This window comes from Lithobates pipiens, unplaced genomic scaffold, assembly GCF_037356315.1.
Source record: "Lithobates pipiens isolate NorthernLeopardFrog02 unplaced genomic scaffold, aLitPip1_a1.2 Scaffold_22, whole genome shotgun sequence".
Classification (NCBI taxonomy): Eukaryota; Metazoa; Chordata; class Amphibia; order Anura; family Ranidae; genus Lithobates; species Lithobates pipiens.
The window spans coordinates 66,638,723-66,662,324 of NW_027507784.1; the positions used below are offsets into that span (position 1 = coordinate 66,638,723).

General features: G+C 43.5%; 1 protein-coding gene across 1 annotated transcript in view; it reads left to right on the plus strand.

The window, feature by feature from the left end:
* MMADHC (metabolism of cobalamin associated D) overlaps nucleotides 1–21,697 on the plus strand; it is a 48,959-nt gene extending 27,262 nt beyond the window's left edge. Inside the window, exons 5-8 of the mRNA XM_077447727.1 lie at nucleotides 8,870–8,978; nucleotides 12,282–12,412; nucleotides 18,628–18,714; nucleotides 21,240–21,697. Of these exons, the coding sequence (XP_077303853.1) occupies nucleotides 8,870–8,978; nucleotides 12,282–12,412; nucleotides 18,628–18,714; nucleotides 21,240–21,434 (522 nt within the window). The 3' untranslated portion in view covers nucleotides 21,435–21,697. The remainder of the gene's footprint in view (nucleotides 1–8,869; nucleotides 8,979–12,281; nucleotides 12,413–18,627; nucleotides 18,715–21,239) is intronic.
* The last annotated feature ends 1,905 nt before the right edge of the window (nucleotides 21,698–23,602 follow it).

Here is a 23,602-nt window from a genome sequence, read left to right on the forward strand (position 1 = left end):
AGAGAGCAGGAGGTCTTGGGATGACCAAAGAGAGCGGCCTGGTTGGTATTTTGGGACTAGGTTGGTGATGTAACTAGCGGCAGAGTTATGTATGGCTTTGTAAATTATTGTTGGTACTTTGAATTTTATTCGTTGGGTGAGTGGAAGCCAGTGGACGGATTGGCAGAGAGGGGTGGGGGACACTGAATGGCTGGTAAAGTGGATGAGTCTGGCAGCGGCATTCATTATGGACTGAAGGGGTGATAGTCTATGTAAAGGTAATCCAATGAGGAGGGAGTTGCAGTAGTCGAGGCGAGAGATGACCAGGGAGTGAATTAGAAGCTTGGTGGTGTCATTAGTCAAAAAGGGGCGTATTCTTGAAATGTTGCGGAGGCTAAGGCGGCATGATTTGGACAGGGCTTTTATGTGGGCCTTAAAGGACAGTTCGGAGTCTAATGCCGCGTACACACGATCGGACTTCTCGTCGGGAAAAGCTCTGATGGTTTTCCCGACGGAATTCGGCTCAAGCTGTCTTGCCTACACACGGTCACATCAAATTCCGATCGTTTATAACGCAGTGACGTACAACGTGACTAGAAAAAGGAAGTTCAATAGTCTCGTAGTTGAATCTGAGCATGCATGATTTTTGGCGTGTCGGAATTGCATACACACGATCGGAATTACCGATGGCATGTTTTCAATTTTCCCGACAGAAAAACTTTCTATCAATTTTTGGCTGGCGGAAATTCAAACAGCTAAATTCCGTTTGGAGCATACACGCGGTCGCGTTTTCCGATGAAAAGCTCTCATCTGTCTTTTTCTGGCCGTAATTCCGATCGTGTGTACGCGGCATGAGGTTATCCCTAGCACCCTGGCATGTGGGGACGGACTGATAGATGTGCCATTGATCTTGACAGAGAAGTCAGGTCGAAGGGGCACGTGGGGGAGGAAATATTAAGAGCTCGGTTTTAGATGGATTAAGTTTGAGGAAGTGGTTTGACATCCATGGTGATGCGTCTTTTAGTAGATCAGTGATGCGTGAGGAGATTGATGGGGTGAGCTGAGGGGCAGAGAGAGATTTGGGTGTCATCAGCATATAAATGGCTTACCCAGGGAGGACGTGTAGATCGAGAATAGTAGAGGTCCAAGGACAGAACCTTGGGGGACCCCAACAATAAGAGGAGTTGGAGAGGAGGAAGTGGAGTTGTGACACTGAAGGTGCGATGAGATAAGTAAGATTCAAACCAACGGAGAGTGCAGCCATGGAGACCAAGCAAATTGAGTTTTTTGAGGAGGAGGGGGTGGTCAACTGTATCAAAGGCAGCAGAAAGTTCCAAGAGTAAGAGTACGGAATAATGATCGTTGGTTTTGGCTGTTAGTAAGTCGTTTGTGAGTTTAAGGAGGGCAGTTTCTGTGGAGTGCTGCGGGCGAAATCCAGACTGAAGGGGATCAAGACGGTTATTTTCAATGAGGTGGTTGCTCAGTCGGTTGTAGACTAAACATTCAAGGAGTTTGGAGGCAAAAGGGAGTAAAGAGATGGGTCTTAGGTTGTTAAGATTGGTGGGGTCTGAGGCCTTTTTTTGGTATGGGAGTGACTAGTGCATTTCTTAGAGGGTTGGGGAAGATGCCAGTAGAGAGTGAGAGGTTGAAGATATGAGTTAAGGAGTGTAGGATTGAGTCAGAGGGTGACCCGTAGTATTTGAGAAGGAACAGGGTCCAGGGGGCAGGAGGTTAGGTGGGCATTAGAAAAAAGTTTAGTGACTTCCTCTATAGTAGCTGGGAGGGAAGTATTGATTGTACAGGAGGACAAGGGAGTGTAAGGTGAGCGAGATGTCTGTAGAGCGGAGATCTTGAGACGAATCATCTCAATCTTATTTTTGAAGTGATGAGCCATCTCCTTTTAACTATCCAGACATAGACTGGGCAGAGGGAACAGCACATTTGTCTAATGCCACGCACACACTATCGGACTATCTGGCTGACTTGGTCAATTCGCCCGTGTGTGGGTTTCGGCTGACTTTTTCTTCCCAAAAGTCCGGCGGACTTAGAAATAAGTCTTGACTCAAAATTGTCCGACGGGCAATCCGCCCGTCTGTGTGCTAGGACTTTTCAAATGAACAGACTTGCCCATGCACATTCATTTTGAACGTGACTTGAGGTACGACGGGACTAGCGAAGGAAGGCAATGTCGCCACCTCCATCGGCGAGATTGACACCTTGCTAGCCCCATCGCCTGGTATGGATTTTAAGGAGAACCCCTGTGCCGAAAAAACGGCGTGGGACTCCCCCCAAAGTCCATACTCTTATCCGAGCACGCAGGCCGGCCAGGAAAGGGGGTGGGGACAAGCGAGACCCACCCCCCGAGCCATACTAGACCACATGCCCTCAACATGGGGGGGGGGGGAGGGTGGGAGCTTTGGGGAAGGGGGGCACCCTGCGGCCTCTCCACCCCAAAGCACCTTGTCCCCATGTTGATGAGGACATAGATGGCTTCAGTCTCAGCCAGGATTGGAGCCATCTATGATCAGCTTAAAGGAGAAGTACAGCCAAAGTTTTTTTGGTCATACTATAGATTACAGGAGTGCGTGTTCATTCTGTACTCTGGTGACCTGTTTTCAGCGAAGAGTGGGCTGAAGCCTCCTGTCGGCTGATGTCACAGAGCCAGTCCAAACTCTGCAAAAATCCAGACCGTATGGTCGGGATCCACCCAGAAGTCTAGACCTCCACCTAGCTCAGCCTCTCAGAAATCCGCTGAGAGTCTAAGCCAGCCCCTCCAGAGCCCAATGCTAAAGTGGGCACTAGACAGGAGAGCAGAGAGCTGGAGACTGACATTCTTGGCTCTCTGCTCAGAGCGGTGGGAGAAAATGGAGCGATTGCTGTCTTTGGTTACCAAGTTCTTTGTGCAGAGTCATCAGGGGACAGATCTCTCCTTTACCCCAAAAAAAGCATAAAATAAAACATGTTTACATGGTCTGAGTACCCGAAGTGACGACATGTCACTCCTGTCCTGCAAGTGCATAGAGATGAGCGGTGACCATCTTGCCATTGCTTATCTCTATGGCAAGACAGTGCCAGAGCCGCATGATTCTCGGGTTTAGCGATAAGTAATGTAAGCCGGTAAAGGGGGGGGGGGTTGTTACACCTTTCCCGCTGCTTCTAAAAGTGATCCGCCGCCGGGATCTTTCTTCTTCTTCTTTTCTTAATTTTTTTTTTATATCTGAGAAATCTAGCTGCAGCCATAACCTGGTATTTAATGTCCAAGTAATGACGTATTTTCCCAGTTAGACGGTCGGCACAGTGGAACAGATGAAGACGATCATTTACTGTCTTTACATACTTGAGATTGAGAATTAGGTTTCCTTTAAAGCAGATTTAAAAGACACAAGTTAATGCAAGCAGTGCAAGTACCTGAATTTGACTGGAAATCAGCCCTTGTACAGCAGAGCTCAGATTGGGAGACAGAAGCAGCCCTAAGAAGCAATCGGCTATGCTCATGTGCTAACAAGGGACATGCTGGTGAGATGAGAGAGCAGAGTAATAGATGAGCTTAGTCTGCTGCTTTTCTTTTCACTGTCCAATCACATGCTGGAGGAGTGATAAGACCTGAGTGTTAGGCTAAATTCACCTTCAGAAACATTCTCCTGCAGCTGCTCGGGAATCCACTACCTCTGTGTGACTGTAGTGGAAGGAGAAGTTGTCGGCACCAGCTGTCCCTTTTTTGGAAAGAGTACGACCGTGTCATTCATTCACGGAGTTTGTATGGATGAAAGAACTAAAAGTACCGACATCCTGTTGGTCCATAGCCTGTGACTGGACAGTGAAAAGTAATATGCAGCACAGTGATGAATTCATCTGTCACTCTGCTTTTTCCTCCTATCAGCATGCTTCTTGTCGGCACATGAACTGATTGGCTTCTTGAGCTGCTTCATCCACTCGCACTCAAACTTGCTGTTCAGGAGCTGCAGGAGGATAATGCCAGGTCACATTCAGGTGCTTGCACTTCATTTAACAACCTTTTTTTTTTAATTATGTATTAAAGTGATTGTAAACCCTTCCATATACTCTGTGAAGTGACTGGCCTCAGGTGATATAGAGATGAAACAAATCCTTCCACATCAGCTGTGTAGTCTTCTCTGCATCTGTTCAAAGTGCTGGATTTCTACACCTTGTCTGAGCTGTCTGAAAAAAGAGGGCAGAGAGCTGAAGTTACATTCTGTAGAGTTCAGTGAGTTGAGTTGAGATGAAACCAATCCTCCACCATAAGTTGTACTTGTTTATCTGCAGTCTTCTCTGCATCTGTTCAGAGTGCTGAATTATAAAGGTTCTCTGAGAACTGGGGTGGAGAGCTGAAGTTGCACTCTGAGGAGTTCCGTGAGGAAAGCTGAGAGCTGATTTGACGAAAGGGACACGCCTCCCTCCACACAGGAATAGAGCTGAGGCTGTCAATCAGCTGGAGATCCCTTCTGTCACCATTTTTCTCTTGGTGTCAGGAATACTTGTCAGAAGTGATACATGCTGATAGCAGCAGATAGAAATGACACTTAGTGCTCTTAATTGAGACGCAGTATACACACTATATAGAAGGATATGCTGTGTTCATATTTCATGTCTGAGGTAGAGGTCGACCGATATATCCGCTGATAATTTGGCCATTTTGGAGAAATCGTCATCGGCCAATTATTGGCCGTACCTCTGCCAGCAGAGTGTGGAGAAGGGAGGAGGAATGCGGACAGATTGGACACTTTTGACACATTTTTGGGACCACTGACATACAGCGATCGGAGCTAAAAATAGCCACCGATTACTGTATTAATGTCATTGGCAGCGAATGGATTAACACTAGGGGTAAACAATAGGGAGTGATTTTAACTGGGGGGGGGGGGGATGGGACTGCCTGGAGGAGACCGATCGCTGTTTATACTTGGTGTGAACAACAGATCTGTATCCTCTCCCCTGACAGAACAAAGATCTGTCCATTTACATAGACAGATGTGTTCTGCCTCTCTCAGGAGCTATCGCGGGTGCCCGGAAGACATCACGGCCGTGCCTTTGGGCACATGCATTGGCTCTGTTGTCGCACCTCCGGCGGCACGCAAGCCCTAGCGGTCTTAAAGTGGCCGACGTATAGCTACGGTGATTTTCCCAGGAGAGCCAACTTGCCTCAGTATAACTGCGGCGGCTGGTCCTCTAGTGATTGATCTCCTCCTAGCCGTACCTCTCAGCGTGTACAGATAGCAGGCAATCTGTTTGGTCAGCACTGTCACATGGAGGGCACTGACCAATCAGAATCCACCTAGTCTGTCCTGTCAGCGCTGAAGGAGAGAAAACCAGGAGGATCTCAAATCCCCCAGACTGGTAAAATGGTGTCCCGGTGCCTGACGGCGGGGGATCGCAGGACTCCAGTACAGCGTGACTGTGGGTTGTGGGGGAGGAGGGGGGGGGGTTTCTGTAAAGGTGAACTTACCCTTTTTAAATTATTTTTTTTTTTCTTGTTAATCTACTACTCAGCACCCCATAATGACATTGCAAAAGCAGAATTAAAAAGAGAAAATGTAATTGCCGCATGTACTGAAGTATTCAGACCCCCTTACTCAGTACTTTGTTGAAGCACCTTTGGCAGCAATTATAGCTTCAGTTGTCTTTGGGTAGGACGCGATGAGCCTTGCACACCTGGATTGGGGGATTTTCTGCCATTCTTTGCAAATTCTCTCAAGCTGAGGTTGGGTGGGGACTGTCGGTGGACCGCCATTTTCAGGTCTCTCCAGAGATATTGAATAGGATTCAAGTCAGGGCTCTGGATGGGCCACTCCAGGACATATACAGGGTTGCCCCAATACTCCTGTGTTGTCTTTGCTGTTCCAACATGACGATTCTAAGCACACAGCAATGCTTCATTGTTGGGATGGTATTGGGCAGGTGATGAGTAGTGCCTGGATTCCTCTTGACATAATGTTTACAATTGAGGCCACACAGTTCAATCTTGGTGTCTTCAGACCAGAGAATCTTGTTCCTCACAGTCTGAGTCCTTCAGGTGATTTTTTTTAATTTTTTTTGCTAACTCCTAGCTGACTTTCGTGTGTTTTTCACAGAGGAGAGGCTTCTGTCTAGCCACTCTGCCATAAAGCCTAGATCAGTGGAGGAGCTGCAATGATGGTTGTCCTTCTGGAACTTTGTCCCATCCCCATGCAGGATCTCTGGAGCTCAGTCAGAGTGACCATTGGGTTCTTGGTCATCTCACCTACTAAGGCCCTTCTCCCTAATGCCCTTCTCTCTCTAAGTTCTCAGTTTGGTCATGTGACAAGCTCTTAGAGTCCTGGTTGTGCCAAACTTCTTCCATTTAAGAACTATGGAGGTCCCTGTGCTCTTGAATTCAGTGCAGCTGAAATTTTTATGTAGCCTTCTCCAGATCTACGCCATGCAATGCTCCTGTCTTTGAGCTCTGCAGGCAGTTCCTTTCACCTTATGACTTTGTGGTCAGCTGTGTGGTCTTTTATAGAGAGGTGTGGACCTTTCCAAATCACGTCCCATCATTTTTCGTAATTTACCACAGGAGATGAAAACATCTTGTTGACGATTGAGGGAAATGGAAGCCTGAGGTAAGTTTCAGATGTTGGTGCAAAAAGCCTGAATACATAGGCCAGTGTGATTTCAGTTTTACTTTTTTTTTTATAATGTACATTTGCAAACATTTCTAAAATTCTGTTTTCACTTTGCCGTTACGGGGTACTGAGTAGATTAATAAAAAATGAATTGAACCCCTTTACCCAGGTTCACACCATATGATGTCGGGGTCTTGAAGTGGCGATATCTGAATGATGCCTGCAGCTGCAGGCATCTTTCAGATATAATTTTAGCCAGCGATTCCCGGCACCATAAAAACAATCATAGCGGCTGTTTGGCCGCTTGATTGTTTTTACAGGCGGTGGGCGTGTACGTCCTCCCGCCACCCTCCAGGGCTTCTCTCCTGTGCAATCAGCGGGCCAGAGAATAAACCCGCCGGCAGCAGAAGTTTATCATAGAGCTGACCGAGGACCAGATGGTCCCCAGTCATCTGACTCTTGGAGGGCGGGCTTGACATTATGAGGCGCGTCTGGCCCCGGCAGTTTTTTAAACGGCCGTGTACTCAGCTGGAAAGCCTGAGATCGATTTTATATTGTTTTTTAAATCTCAGGCTTTCCAGCCTAGAGGAGAGATGTGGGGTCTATAAGACACTCTCCATAAAGATGCCTGTCATACCCTATTCCTTTTACAAGGGATGTTCGCACACGAATTTGATCGCATACATAGCATACATGGGTCATGCCTGCATATGTAAGCGTCATTCAAACCACACGTTGGGTATCGCTGCAAACGTTAGAATTAGAGCAATATTTCTAGCACTAGACCTCCTCTGTAACTCTAAACTGGGTAACTTGTAAAAAATGTTAAAACGTAGCCTTAAGTAACGAAGTTTGGTGCCATTAAAACGAGTGTGTGCAATTTTAAAGCATTACACGTTGAGTACCGTATATACTCGAGTATAGGCCGACCCGAGTATAAGCCGAGGCCCCCAATTTACCCCCAAAAAACTGGGAAACCTATTGACTCGTGTATAAGCCGAGGGTGAGATATGCCTGTCCATCCCTGTGTGTGTGTCCATCCATCCATCCATCCCTGTGTGTGTCCATCCGTGTGTGTGTGTGTGTGTGTGTGTGTGTGTGTGTGTGTGTGTGTGTGTGTGTGAGAGGCCTTGTGTGTCCAGCCTACCTGTGTCCCCAGCCTCCGTCCGGTCCCGAGCCTCCGTCCGGTCCCGTCCCGTCCCGAGCCGAGCCTCCGTCCGGTCCCGTCCCGTCCCGAGACTCCGTCCGGTCCCGTCCCGTCCCGAGCCGAGCCGAGCCTCCGTCCGGTCCCGTCCCAGGATCACCGCTCTTCGTCGGCGCCCATTTTCCTGTTCAAATGCCGCGCCTCCCTGTCTGTGATAGGCGGAACACAATTTCCCAGCAGTCTGTGTTCCGCCTATCACGGCCATCCTTTCATCCTCGTCCGTAGTACGAGGATGAGCGGATGTCCGTGATAGGCGGAACACAGGCTGCTGGGAAATTCAGTGTTCCGCCTATCACAGGCGAAGGCGGAGCCGGAGGCGCGGCTTTTGAATTAGAATAGAATGGCCGCTGTCTGTCTGCTCGACACGCTGATCGAGCAGGCAGACAGCGATGACTCGAGTATAAGCCGAGGGGGGCACTTTCAGCCTCAAAAAAGAGGCTGAAAATCTCGGCTTATACTCGAGTATATACGGTATGTATTTACTTGGCGTAGCATCATCTTTCACATTATACAAAAAAAATCGGACTAACTAGTGTGTGGTTTTTGTTTTTTGTGAATGAAAGTGTTTATTTTACCCAAAACAAATCGCGTTTGAAAAATTGCTGCGCAAATAGTGTGACATAAAAAGTTGCAACAACCGCCATTTTATTCTCTAGGGTCTCTGCTCAAAAACAACCAAAAAAACATTTATTTGTTTAGGTGTCCTAAGTAATTTTTATAGCAAAAAAATATGATTTTTACATGTATAGGAGAGAAGTGTCAGAATTTGCTTGGGAGGCAACTGTAGTATCAGGCTGCAATATAACAAAATTGGAAAAGTGAAGGGGGTCTAAACTTTTTATGAATGCACTTTAGGTATTTGTATAACGCTGGCAATTTACACAGCACTTTACATATTGTACACTTATTACAGTCCCTGCCCCCCAGGAGCTAACTCGCATTCATACTCGTACTAGGACAAATTTACTTACCAGCGTGTCTTTGGAGCAATTAAAAGCAGTTGAAAAATTCTGTAGACATTCAACTGACAATCTTTTAGATATTGCAGGACTTGCCTTGTAATCTGTTCTCTCTGTTTTTCCTTCAGGGAAGTGAAGTTTCTCTGCAGCAACAAGAAGTATGCAGCGCAGGATCGTACTTTGAGAATGCTAAAGTAGAGTGTGCCATGCAGAGATGTCCAGAACTGCTAAGAAAAGGTACTGGCAGGCAGAGAGGCTGCTGCTTCCACCCCGTTACTGAATGTATTCTGATTGTACAGCTATCCAGATGTTCAGACAAAACGTAAAAATTATAGACTCTCCTCCAACCCTATTCTGCTCTCGCATACAGCAGGGCTTGACAATAACATGCTATAAATAAGTTAAATGTACATGAAACCCTATGTGAATCTTTTTGTTCAGATAAATGGTTTGGCGACAGGAACTCTGTAATTCCTTGCATTTACGCACCCCCAACCCCTCCCCCCATTTCGATCGGTAAGCCCGGGAACCATCCAGTGTCAGGTCCGTCCCTGCGCAGTGTGCAGAGCCAGACCTGTCATCTTCCTACTCCACTGAGCAAGCGGATCACCACTGATCCGCCCCGTGTGAAAGGACCCTAACTTGGCAATACCATTATTAAAGCTTATTTCCACTTTTGCAGATAAACTGGGATAATCCCTACTTTATATTTGTTAAATACCCCCATTTTCTTTCTTTTTTTTTATTTTTATTATAGCTTAACTTTTTCAGATGCTCTGTTTAGGACCCTCCAGCAAGGAACAATCCCAGGCAGTTCTCTTTGTTTGAGGGGGCTGGGCAGCTATGTTTGCTATAATTAACCCTGACTGTACTGTGTTGGCAGAAATTCATTATCAATTGTAACTAGATTTGTGCACTGCCTGCTCTGAAAAAGGGTTAAAGGAGTAGAGGCTGGGCTTCTTGCATTTTTTGTTAATCGGGACAGACCTAGGACAGACTCACTCGAACATTGTTCAAAAAAAACTTTGCAGTCAGCCATGATACCTTCATCTTAGAAACCTCAAGCAGTGGTTCTCAACTCCTGTCGTCAGGACCCATTAACAGGCCAGGTTTGCAAGATAACTGAAATACATCACAGGTGATATCATTTGCTGCTCAGTGATTGCAGTATTCTGGTCTGCATCTCCCCAAGGTAATGCATAAAACCTGGCCTGTTAGTGGGCCCTGAGGACAGGAGTTGAGAACCACTGATTTAAAAGGTAAGCAATGATAAAGATTAGTTATACTATGTGAATGAGAACACATAACAAGCATATAGTGAGGTTTTCTCTAATTTGACTGCAAAAGTGGAAATACCCTTTAAGGCAATAAGTGTCAAAAATCACCCAAAGTCTATTTTCTGCCCTGTTGACTGCCTGACGTTTGATAGTTTGGGAACTCAGGTATTTGACAAGTAAATGTCAGACTCGGATGACCTCTAACCAATTTCCATTTTAAGTAGAATTAAATAAGGAAGAAATAGGAACCCTGTTAAGCCTGAACAGCAGAAATGAGGAAACGTTTCAGAGGGGAATTTATCATTGATGTGCAGGCAAGATGTCCTGAATGGTGCAAAAAATTGCTCCAAGATTATGAAATTGGTGTAAATTGCTATAATAGGAAGTACAAAACACTGCAAGTGTGACCATTCCTGCAGCATTTAGGCTAGGTTTCCACTAGTGTGACTTTTCATGCGATTTGGGACTATACAGTCACATGACAAGTCGTACCCCATGATTTCCAATGAGTACCGTTCATATCTGTGCGACTTCATGACACAGCGACGTCAAAGTAGTCCCTGCACTACTTTGGTCCCACTTTGATGCGACTTGAGACCTCAAGAATACACAGGCATTGCTTCAAGTCGCGGCAAAATTGCCCGGCTTTGGGGACGCATTAGTGGAAACATGGCCTTATTTCACAACATGTAGCGTAGTTAGAGGAAGGAGGAGAACCGGAGTGAAAATATAGCTGGACCTTCAACCAACAATCAGAAGTAATAGAACCGGTTCAAGATTTTATTAGTAAAACATTTAAACTCTCCCAAATAGAAGGGAAATGTGTGCAACTGAATAAGTGAATTGCCTCAAGTTAGATCTGGAAAATTTATAAAGGAAAAAGGAAGCCTCTGTTGAAGGCATATTTTAAATCCTTTCACGCCTAAGGGTAAAACAAATCTAAAAGCCTGAGCCCAGCTTTGCAATTTTGGAATGTGTTGGCAAAACCGTACATATCATCATTGTTTCATTTGGTGGTAAATTGTAATGGATATCTCCCTGATTTTGTTTTTGTTTGTTTTTTTGTTTTTTTTTATTTTATGAAAGGAAAACTGGTATAAATAGTAAAAAATAAACAAGAGATTTTTTGTTTTTTTAAATGTAACTGTATATTTGTTCCTACCACCAAAGAACAACCCAAAATAAATTCTGCTCCTGATGATCGCAGAGATACCACATATGTGTATGTTGCTGTAGTGCACTTTTTTTTTCTTTTTTTTTTTTTTTTAATATAACCTTACCTAAAACACACTGATACTGACACTGATGCCAATTTAAAAAAATTAAAATGCTGTCCAAAAAATAGTGATCTTGACCTTTGACCCTAATCTAGGTTTTTATTTTTATCGCATTCATTCAGAGGCAGAAAAAGGGGTAGGGGGAGATTCACAGTAGCTGATCACTCTGATAGCCAATCAGAGGCTATCACGGTGACCGGGAATCGGGCAGTCCGGGTCCCGATCAGTGGAACTGGGCTCGGAGCTCTTGGTGAGACTCTGGTCTCTGTGCTGAGAGCGTGCCATTCGGCTCGCACCCAGCAAAAATGGAGATATGCAAATATGCGGCGCAGTGGGAAAAAAAGCCCAGTTGCGCGTGGCCGCATATTTGCATATGGTCGCTGTCAAGGGGTTAAGGAGAGTAGTGCACTATTAGATGCTTCTTTAGGTAATTTAACAGATACCAGTTTATACACCTCAGTTGCAATCACATTAATTATGGTGTGCTCCCGCAGTCACAAGGGTCTCTGCCAGGGTGACATTGGTGACGTTTGTGCACAGTAATGTGCGTTTGAATTTGGCACACAGTTGTGTTCAATTTGGTGCAGAAACTGCAAAAAATGTGCAGATTGGCGCAGAGAGCAGCAACTCACTTTGTGGCAGAGCCGTCACCCCTGCATATGAAATCTTATAGCGTACATCTCTGCTGTAGTGCACCCCCACAATGTACGCTGCAGTGAAAAAAATAGGAGCAGTTTCCTTTCCATTACGATTCATTTAAAATGAATAGGCTGCAGTAGCACAGCATATTGCAGAATAAAACGAGCTACAGCACGTGTTCCTGCAGGTCAGCCTGGTGTAAATGGATGTTCACTGACTGTCACCAGTAACTTTTTTTTTTTTTTTAATAAATAAAAAAATTATAATAAAAGTGAATTCTGAATGCTAGGCCAGTGCTGAGTAGTTCAGATGAAACAACCAGTTTTTTGTTTTTTTATGTATTGCAGATGTTGTATCTATGTTTCCAGAGATTCCCGATAACAACGTTCTAGTACTAACTGTGACACAGAAAACCATGAATGATATGACTGCGTGGAGTGAAGAGGTGGATAACGAGAGAGAAATGCTGTTGGAGAAGGTGGGTGTCCCTTTCTGGCTCAGCATTTAATTTTGGTGATAATCGGCAGAAGTCTGTCAATGCTTGAACATGCCAGTGGCACCATCCATTGGCACCCCGCCTCCCCCCCCCCCCCCCCCCTGCTTTTTGCACAGCACACAGACAGAGCTGAGGCTGTCAATCAGCTGGAGTTCCCTCTCCTGTCACCTTTTTTTTTTCTTTGGAAAACTTGTCAGAAGTGACCACTTTAAGGATATATACTTGATTATTATTTTTATTTAGTGCATTCTCAGTGGGAAGTTTCACTGATGGTCAGGAAACAACAACACCACCACCACCTTTACAGTATTGGTCAGAATGCCACTCTGTACAGGAAGCTTCAAAGATCGGTGTAATGTCATTGGCTTTGAAGTGGCATTAAACTCAAAATTATGCAAACGCCATTGGATGGGAGGTAAAGCAGCCGCAGCAACCTCTGAAGGTAGCCGAGGGTTGCAGGGAAGCCCTGTTGAGAATGGCTGGTTTAATGTCACTTCAAGTAAAATAGAGTGGTATTCCTAATTTTCTCCACATGGTGTCGCTGTTTTCTTTATAAAGGCTACGTCTGATTATCTGTAATTTGTTCATATGATAATGGTGTTTGCTGTAATTGCTTGAGTAATGTTAAAGAGGAAGGTGCGAATTTACACCCAAACCTCCCTTTCTAGCTTTAAAGCATTTCTAGACATTTTTATTTCATATATACGTTTTTTTTATTTGATTTTTTTTATTTTTATTTGTTTTGTTTTGTTTTTTTTCTAGGTAAATATAATTCTAAAGGTGATAATGGCATTAAATTTTACCCACATGTCAGTAACAACCCATGCAATCCATACACACAAAGAAGCCAAAACAAGTTCAGAAATGAAATGGAATGACACAGAGAAATAGTATTGAACACGCTAACTGGAGTGTATTTAATACTTGGTACAAAATCCTCTGTTGGTAATGACACATTCAAGACGCCTCCTGTATGGAGAAACTAGTCACATGCATTGCTCTGGTGTGATTTTGGCCCATTCGTCCGCACAGGTCCGTGGGCCTCTTCTATGATCTCTGATCTTTTATTCTTTCCATAGATTTTCTATTGGATTCAAGTCAGGTGATTAAAGCTGCTAGAATGGAGCAGCCATTTTCTTTGAAACCAATTGAGTGATTCCTTGGCTTTGTGTTTGGGATCATTGTCTTGCTGAAATGTCCGCCCTCGTTTCATCTTCATCATCCTGGTAGATGGCAGCAGATTTTTATCAAGAATATCTTGGTAAATTTTTCCAATCATCCTCCCTTCAATGATGTGAAGTTTGCCAGTACTGTATGCTGAAAAACAGCCCCACACCACGATGTTCCCACCTCCAATCTTCACTGTTGGTATTGGGGTGATGTGCCATTTGACCTCCAAACATGTTGTGTATTATGGCATCCAAAGAGTTCAATTTTGGTCTCATCTGACCAGATGATATTCCCCCAGTATTTCACCGGCTTGTCTAAATGTTGTGCTGCAAAATGTAACCACTTCTCACCCACCATATAGCATGATGTGCGCAAAGTGGTTGGTTGTGTTATCCTAACCGGCTATCATATGGCGTGATCAGGACAACAACTTTTTATTTCTTTTTTCCAAAATTTTTGATCTTTTTTTATTTAGCAAAAAATAAAAACCGCAGAGGTGATCAAATACCACCAAAAGAAAACTCTATTTGTGGGAACAAAATGATAAAAATGTTGTGTGGATACAATGTTGTATGACCGCGCAATTGTCATTCAAAGTGCAACAGCGCTGAAAATTATCCTGGGCAGGAAGGGTGGAAGTGCCCGGTATTGAAGTAGTTAAACTAACCTACATGCTTTTTCTTCAGCAATAGTCTTGTGTGGTGAGCGTGTACACAGGCCATGGCGGTTGAGTGCATTACTTTATTATTTTATTTATTTTTTAATAATTGTTCCCGCTAATTCCAGTTTTTCTGAAGCCTAATTATTCATTTGCACTGATAATGGGCAGAATGGCTTTCTAATTACTGATGGATTTCAGCTGGTGTGTTGGCTTTCCATGCCTTTTTGCACCTCCCTTTCTTTTTCCCTGTGTCATTCCATTCCATGTGCCATTCCATTTTATTACACATAACTTAATTTCTGAAATTATTTATTTTGGTGTCTTTGTATGTATGGATTGCATGGGTTGTTACTGAAACGTGGTGAACATTTCATGTCATTAGCACCCTTAGAAATATATTTACCTAGAAAAATGGTGACGTGTTCAAAACTAAATTTTTCCACTGCTTCCACCACCCTTGCACTGACCAATAAAAGGGTGCTTGCTACTCTCCTTTTGGCGTTTTTGTTTTTAGTTGGTCCTCAGGGATTAAATATTTAAAGACCCTCCCTACCATCTTCCACCAAGCTTCAGCCTCTCCTGCCATTGAAAGACCCTTATGTAGAAGGTAAACCCTTCAAATTAGGGCACTTATGCTGCTGGAGTTGTATGACCATAGGCTGAAATGCATGCCTTAAGTGGCTTCTCTGATATCTGCAGATCTCTGGGATCCAGCAGTGCTGATCTTCCCGCTGCATGGAAAGAACCAAGGCTTGTAAACAATCTTGGTGGAGCAGTCGCTGTGAGCTCTGATCCTACTGACCTAGGCATGCTCCCAGAACTACATCACCCAAGTTCCCTACACGGTGTGTGGGAAGGCTCTTGAGAGTCACAGCAGCACAGTTTTGCTGGAAAAGAAATAAATAGGATTAATTTACTAAAATCGCAGTGCAAAATCTGGTGCAGCTGTTCATGGTAGCCAATCTGCTTCTAACTTCAGCTTGTTCAATTAAGCTTTTCCAAAAATAAACTTGGAAGCTGATTGGTTTCTATGCAGAGCTGCACCAGATTTTGCACTCTCCAGTTTTAGTAAATCAACCCCATTGTATGCATGTGGAGAGAGACTATGGCCTCTTTCACACTGGGGCGGTTTTCAGGCGCTACAGCGCTAAAAATAGCGCCTGTGTAGTGCCTGAAAAAGCAGTCCCCTTTCACTCCTGTGTGAAAGCCGGAGGGCTTTCACACTGGAGCGGTGTGCTGGCAGGATGGTGAAAAAAGTCCTGCTAGCCGCATCTTTGGAGCGGTGTATTAACCGCTCCTAAACCATTCCTACCCATTGAAATCAATGGGGCAGCGTGGCTATACCGCCGGCAAAGTGTCGCTGCAGCGGTGCTTTGCAGGCGGTTTTAACCCTTTTTCAGCCACTAGTGGGGGTTAAAGCTGCCCCGCTAGCGGCCGCATACCGCCGCTAAACTGACGGTAATGCGCAGCTAAAAATAGCGGCGCTTTACCGCCGACGCCGCTCCCGCCCCAGTGTGAAAGGGGCCTAAGTGGGCTGAAGCAGTGGTCATCAACCCTGTCCTCCCTTGGGAGATGCAGACTAGAATACTGCAATCACGGAGCAGCAAATGATATCACCTGTGATGTATTTCCGTTATCTTGCAAACCTGGCCTGTTAGTGGGTTCTGAGGACTGGGTTGATTACCACTGGGATAAAGGATAGGCAGGTATTTATACTCCAGCAGACATGGTTGACAACATTGTGCAGAAAAGGTACTACATTGCGAGCCCAAACAGAAAGTTAGGAGGACTCTGGATTTCTGGCAGATCAATAGGTACATTTCTGAACTTGCACCATTTTTAAAGGGGTAAAACAGTGAATTGTGCATGTATTTGGGAGATGCACTATTTAATATTTTTTATTTTTTTTGCTTATTGTGCCCTGACATTATATATATATATATATATATATATATATATATATATATATATATATATATATATATATATATATATATATATATATATATATAGTGTATTATAATATAATTTTTTTTTTAATTTATTTTTTTATAAAAGGATTGAACCACCTTATAATGGTCAGTACCAATGCCATCATTTTCTTTCTGTTGCACTTGTACTGCTGTTTTGCACCAGCTACAAGTTTTTTGTACTTGAACTTCTCGGATGAACCTGCTTTTGTTTCGAGGAGACTTGTCTCCAAAGCTCGTTCTGGTCTGTTACATTTGCTCTTGTAATGTGGTCTAATTATGCATTAATTGTTGGATTTCTCAGCTCATCACCTCCCTGTCAACTCCAATCTAGCAGCGGAGAGCGTCTGCCTATTAGATGTTAACCTCCAGAGAGGGCATTCCCAGAGCCGAGCTGAAAACCATTCAGTGTTGAATGCTTTGTGCATTCGGAAGAGGTTTAATGTGTAACGAGGGATTATGGAAAAGTATCTCAAACTCATTCCAGTCGTGATAAATCTGGAGTGTCGATGTTTGTTTTCTGTAAATGGTGGTTTATTGCAAAGGATACATGACTGATGATGCACATCTAACACCCAGCACTGTGTGATGGTGGTATTGCCTGCATTTAGGACCAAATCAAACTGTGACTGCTGATGGGAATAAAGTACAGGAACCTAAAAGTACCTGCACAGACTTGCAGCCATTTTCTGTCCCCCGCTTCCTAATTCTCAGATTGTTCTTATCAGGGTCAGTTTTGTCATAGCTTTGTATTGTTGAATCTCACGTGCCCATTCTGTTTCCCAGACATTCCTATCAGTTGTACCTGATTATAGTGACACCCTGCACTCCACAGTATGCCCACAGTCTTCCAGGTTGATTGGTGCTAGGCATCCTTCAACCTGGAAGGCTGAGGACATCTGGTAACTAACAAAATGGAGAGAGAAAGGCGCACCGACCTAGTGCATTACCACAATAATATTTATTAAAAGAGAAATATATACTCACAAATGTGATTAATATAAATGCATATCTTAGCAAGTGTCCTCCCACTGCATGAAAATCTAAAACTCCATCAGTCTTGCTGGATGGACAGGAAGTATTCAAACACCCGACGCGTTTCAAGAGTGAACCCGCTTCATCAGAGCCAACAAATGGTGGCTGATCCACTGGCATCACAGTTACTGATACATATATACACACCCAGCTTACAAAGACCCCCACCCAACGATTATTAGATTTGTGGAATTAGGAGGGGTTGAGTTCAAACTCTATTCATGTTATGGTAGCAGATAACAATAACTGTGTGTATATTTGTATCAGTAACTGTTATGCTAGTGGATCATCCACTGTTTGTTGGCTCTGATGAAGAGGGTTCGCTCTCGAAACTGGTCAGCCGTTTGAATACCTCCTTCTCATCTGGCAAGACTGATGGAGTTTAATAGATTTTCATGCAGTGGAGGACACTAAATTTAATTGTGGTAATGCGCTAGGTCGGTGCGCCTTTCTCTCTATTTCGCCAGGTTCAAGTTCGAGGATGCCCAATATTCTGAGAAGGCAGGATATTGGGCATCCTCAAACTTGAAATTGTTGGTAATACGTTTTATTTGGATTGCACCTTGGGGTTATCACCATGAGCGCCGGAGAAGATTTGCATGCTGAGAGGAACATCTTGTGGCAGAATGCGCTGATTGGAGTGCTCTGGTGGGGGGTTGTCCCCCTGTCAGAACACAACAGCTCAGCGATGGGGAGATCACTGGACTAACCTTGCACGGTTAGTAAAGCGGCTCCACGCTGGAGATGTCAGGGTTTCGTTTTTTCATGCAAAGCATGCGGGGTAGCACGAAAAAAAAACTGTAGTGTAGCAGGCTTAAGAGTCTGTACCTGTGCAGCTTCAGACCAAGTGTTCTCATGTTCTGAGCACCACCTCTGTACTTCTGATTGGGAAGATTGCACAGAATCGTGTAACTGGTGACTAGGACAACACAGAGATTCTGCAACAGTCCTGCAGAATCTGGTGTATTGTATTTGTTAAAGGTAAACCTGAAGTCTTCCCCCTCCAGCAGAATACAGTGATCAGTGGTGTTGGCTATAGCCGGTAACACTGATCGTTTGCGAAAAACCCAACAGGCTGGTTGTATACAAGTTGATTGACTTTTGTACAACCAGCCTGCCCCGTACATAGATTGAAATTTAGGCTGCCCCTGCTGAATCGGACAGTTTAATCAATGTATGACTGGCTTTAAGACACAGTTTGAAAATAAATTGGTGCATTTATCTTTTTAAAAATCCTGACTTAAGTACTTTGGATGGCAGTAGTGTGTGTGTGTGTGTGTGTGTATTTAGCCAGAAGGGGTTGATCTATAACGGATTTTATTTTACTTACATATTTCTTCTCTTTTTTTTTTTTTTTTTAGTTCATTAATGGTGCCAAGGAAATATGCTATGCCCTCAGGTCAGAAGGCTACTGGGCCGACTTCATAGAGCCATCTTCAGGACTGGCAGTAAGTGACTCATACATAATTTAAAATACAGGTTAAGTCTTGTTACACTCGGGAATGTACGGAAACTAAATATATCCTGCTATAATATGGAAGGAGCCGCATTTCTCGGCACATTGCTGACTTAGCGCTGTAGATTTGTCCAGCCTGGCCGTACAGAATATAGAGAGTGCTTATTAACCACTTCACCCCCGGAAGATTTGGCTGCTGAATGATCAGGCCATTTTTTTGCGATGCTGCACTGCGTTGCTTTAACTGACAATTGCGCGGTCGTGCGAAACAAAATGGGCGTCCTTTTTTCCCACAAATAGAGCTTTCTTTTGGTGGTATTTGATCATCTGTGTTTTTTTTTTTTTTTTTTTTTTTTTGCACTATAAACAAAAAACGGACGACAATTTTGAAAAAAGACACAATGTTTTGTACTTTTTGCTATAATAAATATCCCCCTTTTTTGCATTTTTATTTTTATTTTTTTTAGAAAAATGATTTTTTTTTTTCTCAGTTTAGGCTGATATGTATTCCTCTCTATATTTTTGGTAATAAAAATTGCAATAAGTGTATATTGATTGGTTTGCTCAAAAGTTATCGCGTCTACAAAATAGGGGAAAGATTTATAGCATTTTTATTTTTTACTAGTAATGGCGGCGATTTTATTGGGACTGCGACATTATGGTGGACACATCGGACAATTTTGACACATTTTTGGGACCATTGTCATTTATACAGCGATCAGTGCTATAAAATGCATTGATTACTGTAAAAATGTCACTGGCAGTGAAGGGGATAACACTAGGGGGCGATCAAGGGGTTACCTGTGTTCCCTGTGTGTGTGTTCTAACTAAAGGGGGAGGGGACTTGCTAGGGGAAGAGAGAGATCTGTGTTCATACTTTTCCCCTCCTCCCCTGGGTGATCTATGTACATTTCAAGGATTTTAACAAACTTTGCAGATTCCTACCTTTTTTTGTTATTCTAAAGAAATAGCAGTTTGTCTGTGTCCATGCATGTGCTAAGTGAATCTGTATGGGAGTGATTTTATAATTATCAGCTGCTGCACCTGCAGGGCTCTGAGGAAAGTGGCAGGGTCTGCATCCCGTTAGACATAATTTTCCTTTGGGAGTGTCTCATCAAAAATGTTTTTGTTGCAGGGGATTGGCCAAAATCTGATTTGTATCATAGTGCAGGCTTCTGGTAAATTAGTGAACTAATCGCTTATTATTTTTTTCTTGCTATCTCCGCTCCCCCCCATAAGTGGAGTTACCCTTTAACTCCTCTTCATAGCCAGATTCATAAAAAATGGCTTTAGAGTGATTCTGAGGCTGCTGTGTTTGAGTTGTATCTCTTTTGGGCATGCAAACATGACCCCGTGAACTGACTGTTGGTGGAGGATCTCCGTCTGCACTGCTATAGACACCAGTGAATGGGAATTCTTTCCCGTCATGTCGGGACTCCTAAGTGAAAGTGACATGCCGACAAAATAACGGTAACCAGATTACATTGCAGTCCACTTGTCAGATACAAAAACTTTTGAGAGTTGTTTCAAATAAAATTTTACCGTGCTTTAAATGGCAGATTTTATTATTCACCCATAATTATATTTTCACACGTTTTACCTGTAACATACAGGCCATGTCTTTTTCATTTAATTGGATTTCTCTGGCCCTTTGCACAGTTCCTCGCTGTGCTGCGTCCTTCTGGCCCCTACCACTTTTTCAGAATTTCACCGGATATTTGAGCTTTATGCATGCCGACAGAATAGTGGGGGCATGGCCTGTGAGTAGTTACTAGCCATGCACAGTGCAGCTCACTATAGCCACATGTGGGAAGCAGCAAACAGATATAGAAGTGACAATGGTTTAAAAAGTTAAGGAAACATTGACCCGAACTGTTTCTCTTTAGGACCCTTTCACATGATCGATCGGATTGATCTGGTCTGTTTTTCAGGTGGACCTGATTGGACCACCCATTGTCCTCTATGGGGAGGTGGATGTCGGTGCACATGTGTCCGCTGACACCCGCCTGGCATCTGATCTGACAAAATCTGCTGAATACATGCACATGGCGATACGTTCGCTATCCGTCCAGCGGGTCAGATCGCATGACAATCAGATGGAAACAGACATGACATTTTCCATCACACTGCCCCATAGAGGAGAGCGAGCTCTGTCCTTGTCCGCTCTGGATAGCGGAGTGGGTGGTACCTGTCATTCGCCTGCTCAGCAGAGATATCCCCCACTTAGAAGGTGGATGGATCCGCACCGTGTGAAAGGGACCTAAAAGTGTCTCCTAAAGGCTCAAGGTTTTTTACCTTCATACAAACTGTAATTTTTGAAACTTTTGGAAATTCCAATAAAATGCCAGTCGTTTCAGTAAATTTCAATCTGGTAGGTTGGCAACACTGGCATTCAATAGGGTTGAGGTCAGGACTCTGTAGGCCACTTCAGTGTGTGTGTGTGTGTGTGTGTGTGTGTGTGTGTGTGTGATGGAAAATATTTATTACATTTTTGTTTTTATTTATTTTTTTCAACAGTATTTTGGTCCATACACGAATAACACTCTATATGAAACGGATGAACGCTACCGGCACCTTGGATTCCGGGTGGAGGATCTCGGCTGTTGTAAAGTCATTCGCCATAATGTCTGGGGGACGCACGTCGTAGTAGGAAGTATTTTCACGAATGCTCCTCAGGACAGCGCCATCATGAAGAAGTTGGGAGAACACTAGCAGCCGTTGTGGAAGTTTAATCCAGTCATTACCTCATACTGATTGGTCGTCTTCATGGCTGGGGATGATGGAAGCCTTAATTTGGACAAAAAAAAAGCTGTGCAATTATATTTAAATAAATATAACTTTTATTTATGAGAACCATAATCTGTGTAAATGATGTACGGGTGACAGTTCTCTTTGTAAAACAATGAAATGTTTCACAGTGTCTGTTGTGAAAGTTTTTAGGGAATTCACATCAAATAAATGTGTTTTACAAAGTGCTCAGTAATTTCATATAATTTTGTTGTCCCATTTTAAAAACAGAATCCCGGAGAAGCCTTTGCATTCCCATATAGTAGAACCCGGCTTTGACCAAGTCCCCTATAACCCCAGGCAACTGGCATCTTCAGGTTATCAATGGCAGACACAATTCTCTCATTCTAAAGCCCCATACACACTATCAGATTTTCTGCTGATTTTTGTATTCAGATTTACCAAAACCATATAGTGAAGGGCCTGCCTGATTGCATACAAATTGAAACTCCTAAAGGTTTGACCTCCATATTATATGGTTTTGGTAAATCTGAAGGAAAAAAAAATCAGCAGAAAATCTGATAGTGTGTATGGGGCTTCAGAGTTTTCTAATGTAGATTTTAGGCTAGGTTTACACTCCTGTGCATGTCTTCCTGCAATTTCAGCAATAACGCACTGCTGTTGCACTGCTACCCCCATGTGCTGGAAACCACAAGCACAGTTTCCTGTCCTGGGAAGTGCGTGTAACTATGCTGTCTTCCTGTGCCTATGATTTTGGAAAAGGTGCAGAGACTTTTTTCCCTGTGTTTTTTCGTAGGTACAGCAGCCTATGAAAATGCAGCTCGAAGGAATACTGGCAAATGTTCCGAGAGGTAATTACAACGTGTGGATATCAGCCAAAGTCTCCTAAAAAAAAAAAAAAAAAAATTGTAGTGTTTTTATAGTGTTTCTGGGTTGAGTTGCATAGCTGGAGGTGTCTGGCTGTGCTAAGCGTGCCTGTATGTCTGACCTTCCCTAACATAAATGGTTCGGTTTTAAAACCCGGCCGAGATTCGAATCATATGGGCAGGCTGATTGTATCCAAGTTGATCCTTCAATCAACTTGGGTGAAACCAGCATGTCAGATTGTAAATATGCAAATATTGCCAGCGGCTATACCAACTAGCAGTAATCACTGTTCTGGCCGGGATGGTTCTCTGTGTCCCCAATAGCTCCACAGGACACACTGGCTGTGTTGATGGAGGAATCGAGTGATCGTAACAATAAATTGCATATATGGCCTGCCTTACAGTCCTCCTCTTCTTGAGACAATTCTATAGTTCCCTTTGTGTTTTCTTCCCCCCTCTGCACACTACGGCTAAGGAAAGAACTCGGCTCATCTCATTTACAACACAGGATAGATTCTGATTGGCGGGAAGTGTATGGCGAGGCTTTTCTGCTGACCTTTGTGCAGATGTCTTCATTGGATTTGAAGCCGCTACGGCCTTTTGCACACGATACTCATGTTTTGAGCATCCTCTTTTTCAGACTTTTTTTTGTGTGTATTTGCACGCATTTTCACACATATGCGTTTGTGCCATTTTTGTGTAAATTTGCATGCGAGAGAGTGTATTATTGTGTTTTTGTTCTACACAATATATAAATGGGCGTTAGCACGCATTTCGTGCGTATTTGCGCATATGAGGCATGCTACTAACCAATAAATCCGATTTATTTTACTGAAGAATGCACAGCTCTTGTTTACAGTGAATGGGCTGTATTTTAGCTCAATAAAAAAAAAAAAAAAAAAGCTTTACAGAGATTTTTCAAGACAATTTGTGAGGAGTGTATTTTTGTTTGATGGAAATTCTTGCTATCCTGGCCGCTGAAAGGATGTATACAGGCACACATGATAGCTATGTGAAAAAGGTGTTTCAATTCCCCTGCAAAGTGAACAGCTAATTTTTCCTTTAGTGTGAATTATACCACTGAAATCATTACTTGTTTTTATATGCTTTTTAATATGTTCTATAATTTCCTGATCAGTACTGTATTTCTGTAGTGTGCTCAGGACTCCATGTTGGGTGAGGTCTGTTGAAGGAAAGATGACAAATCCAGTGTCGTGGACGAAGGTTAATCCAGCCAGTTTTGTTGCTCTGTGAAATGTGACGGCT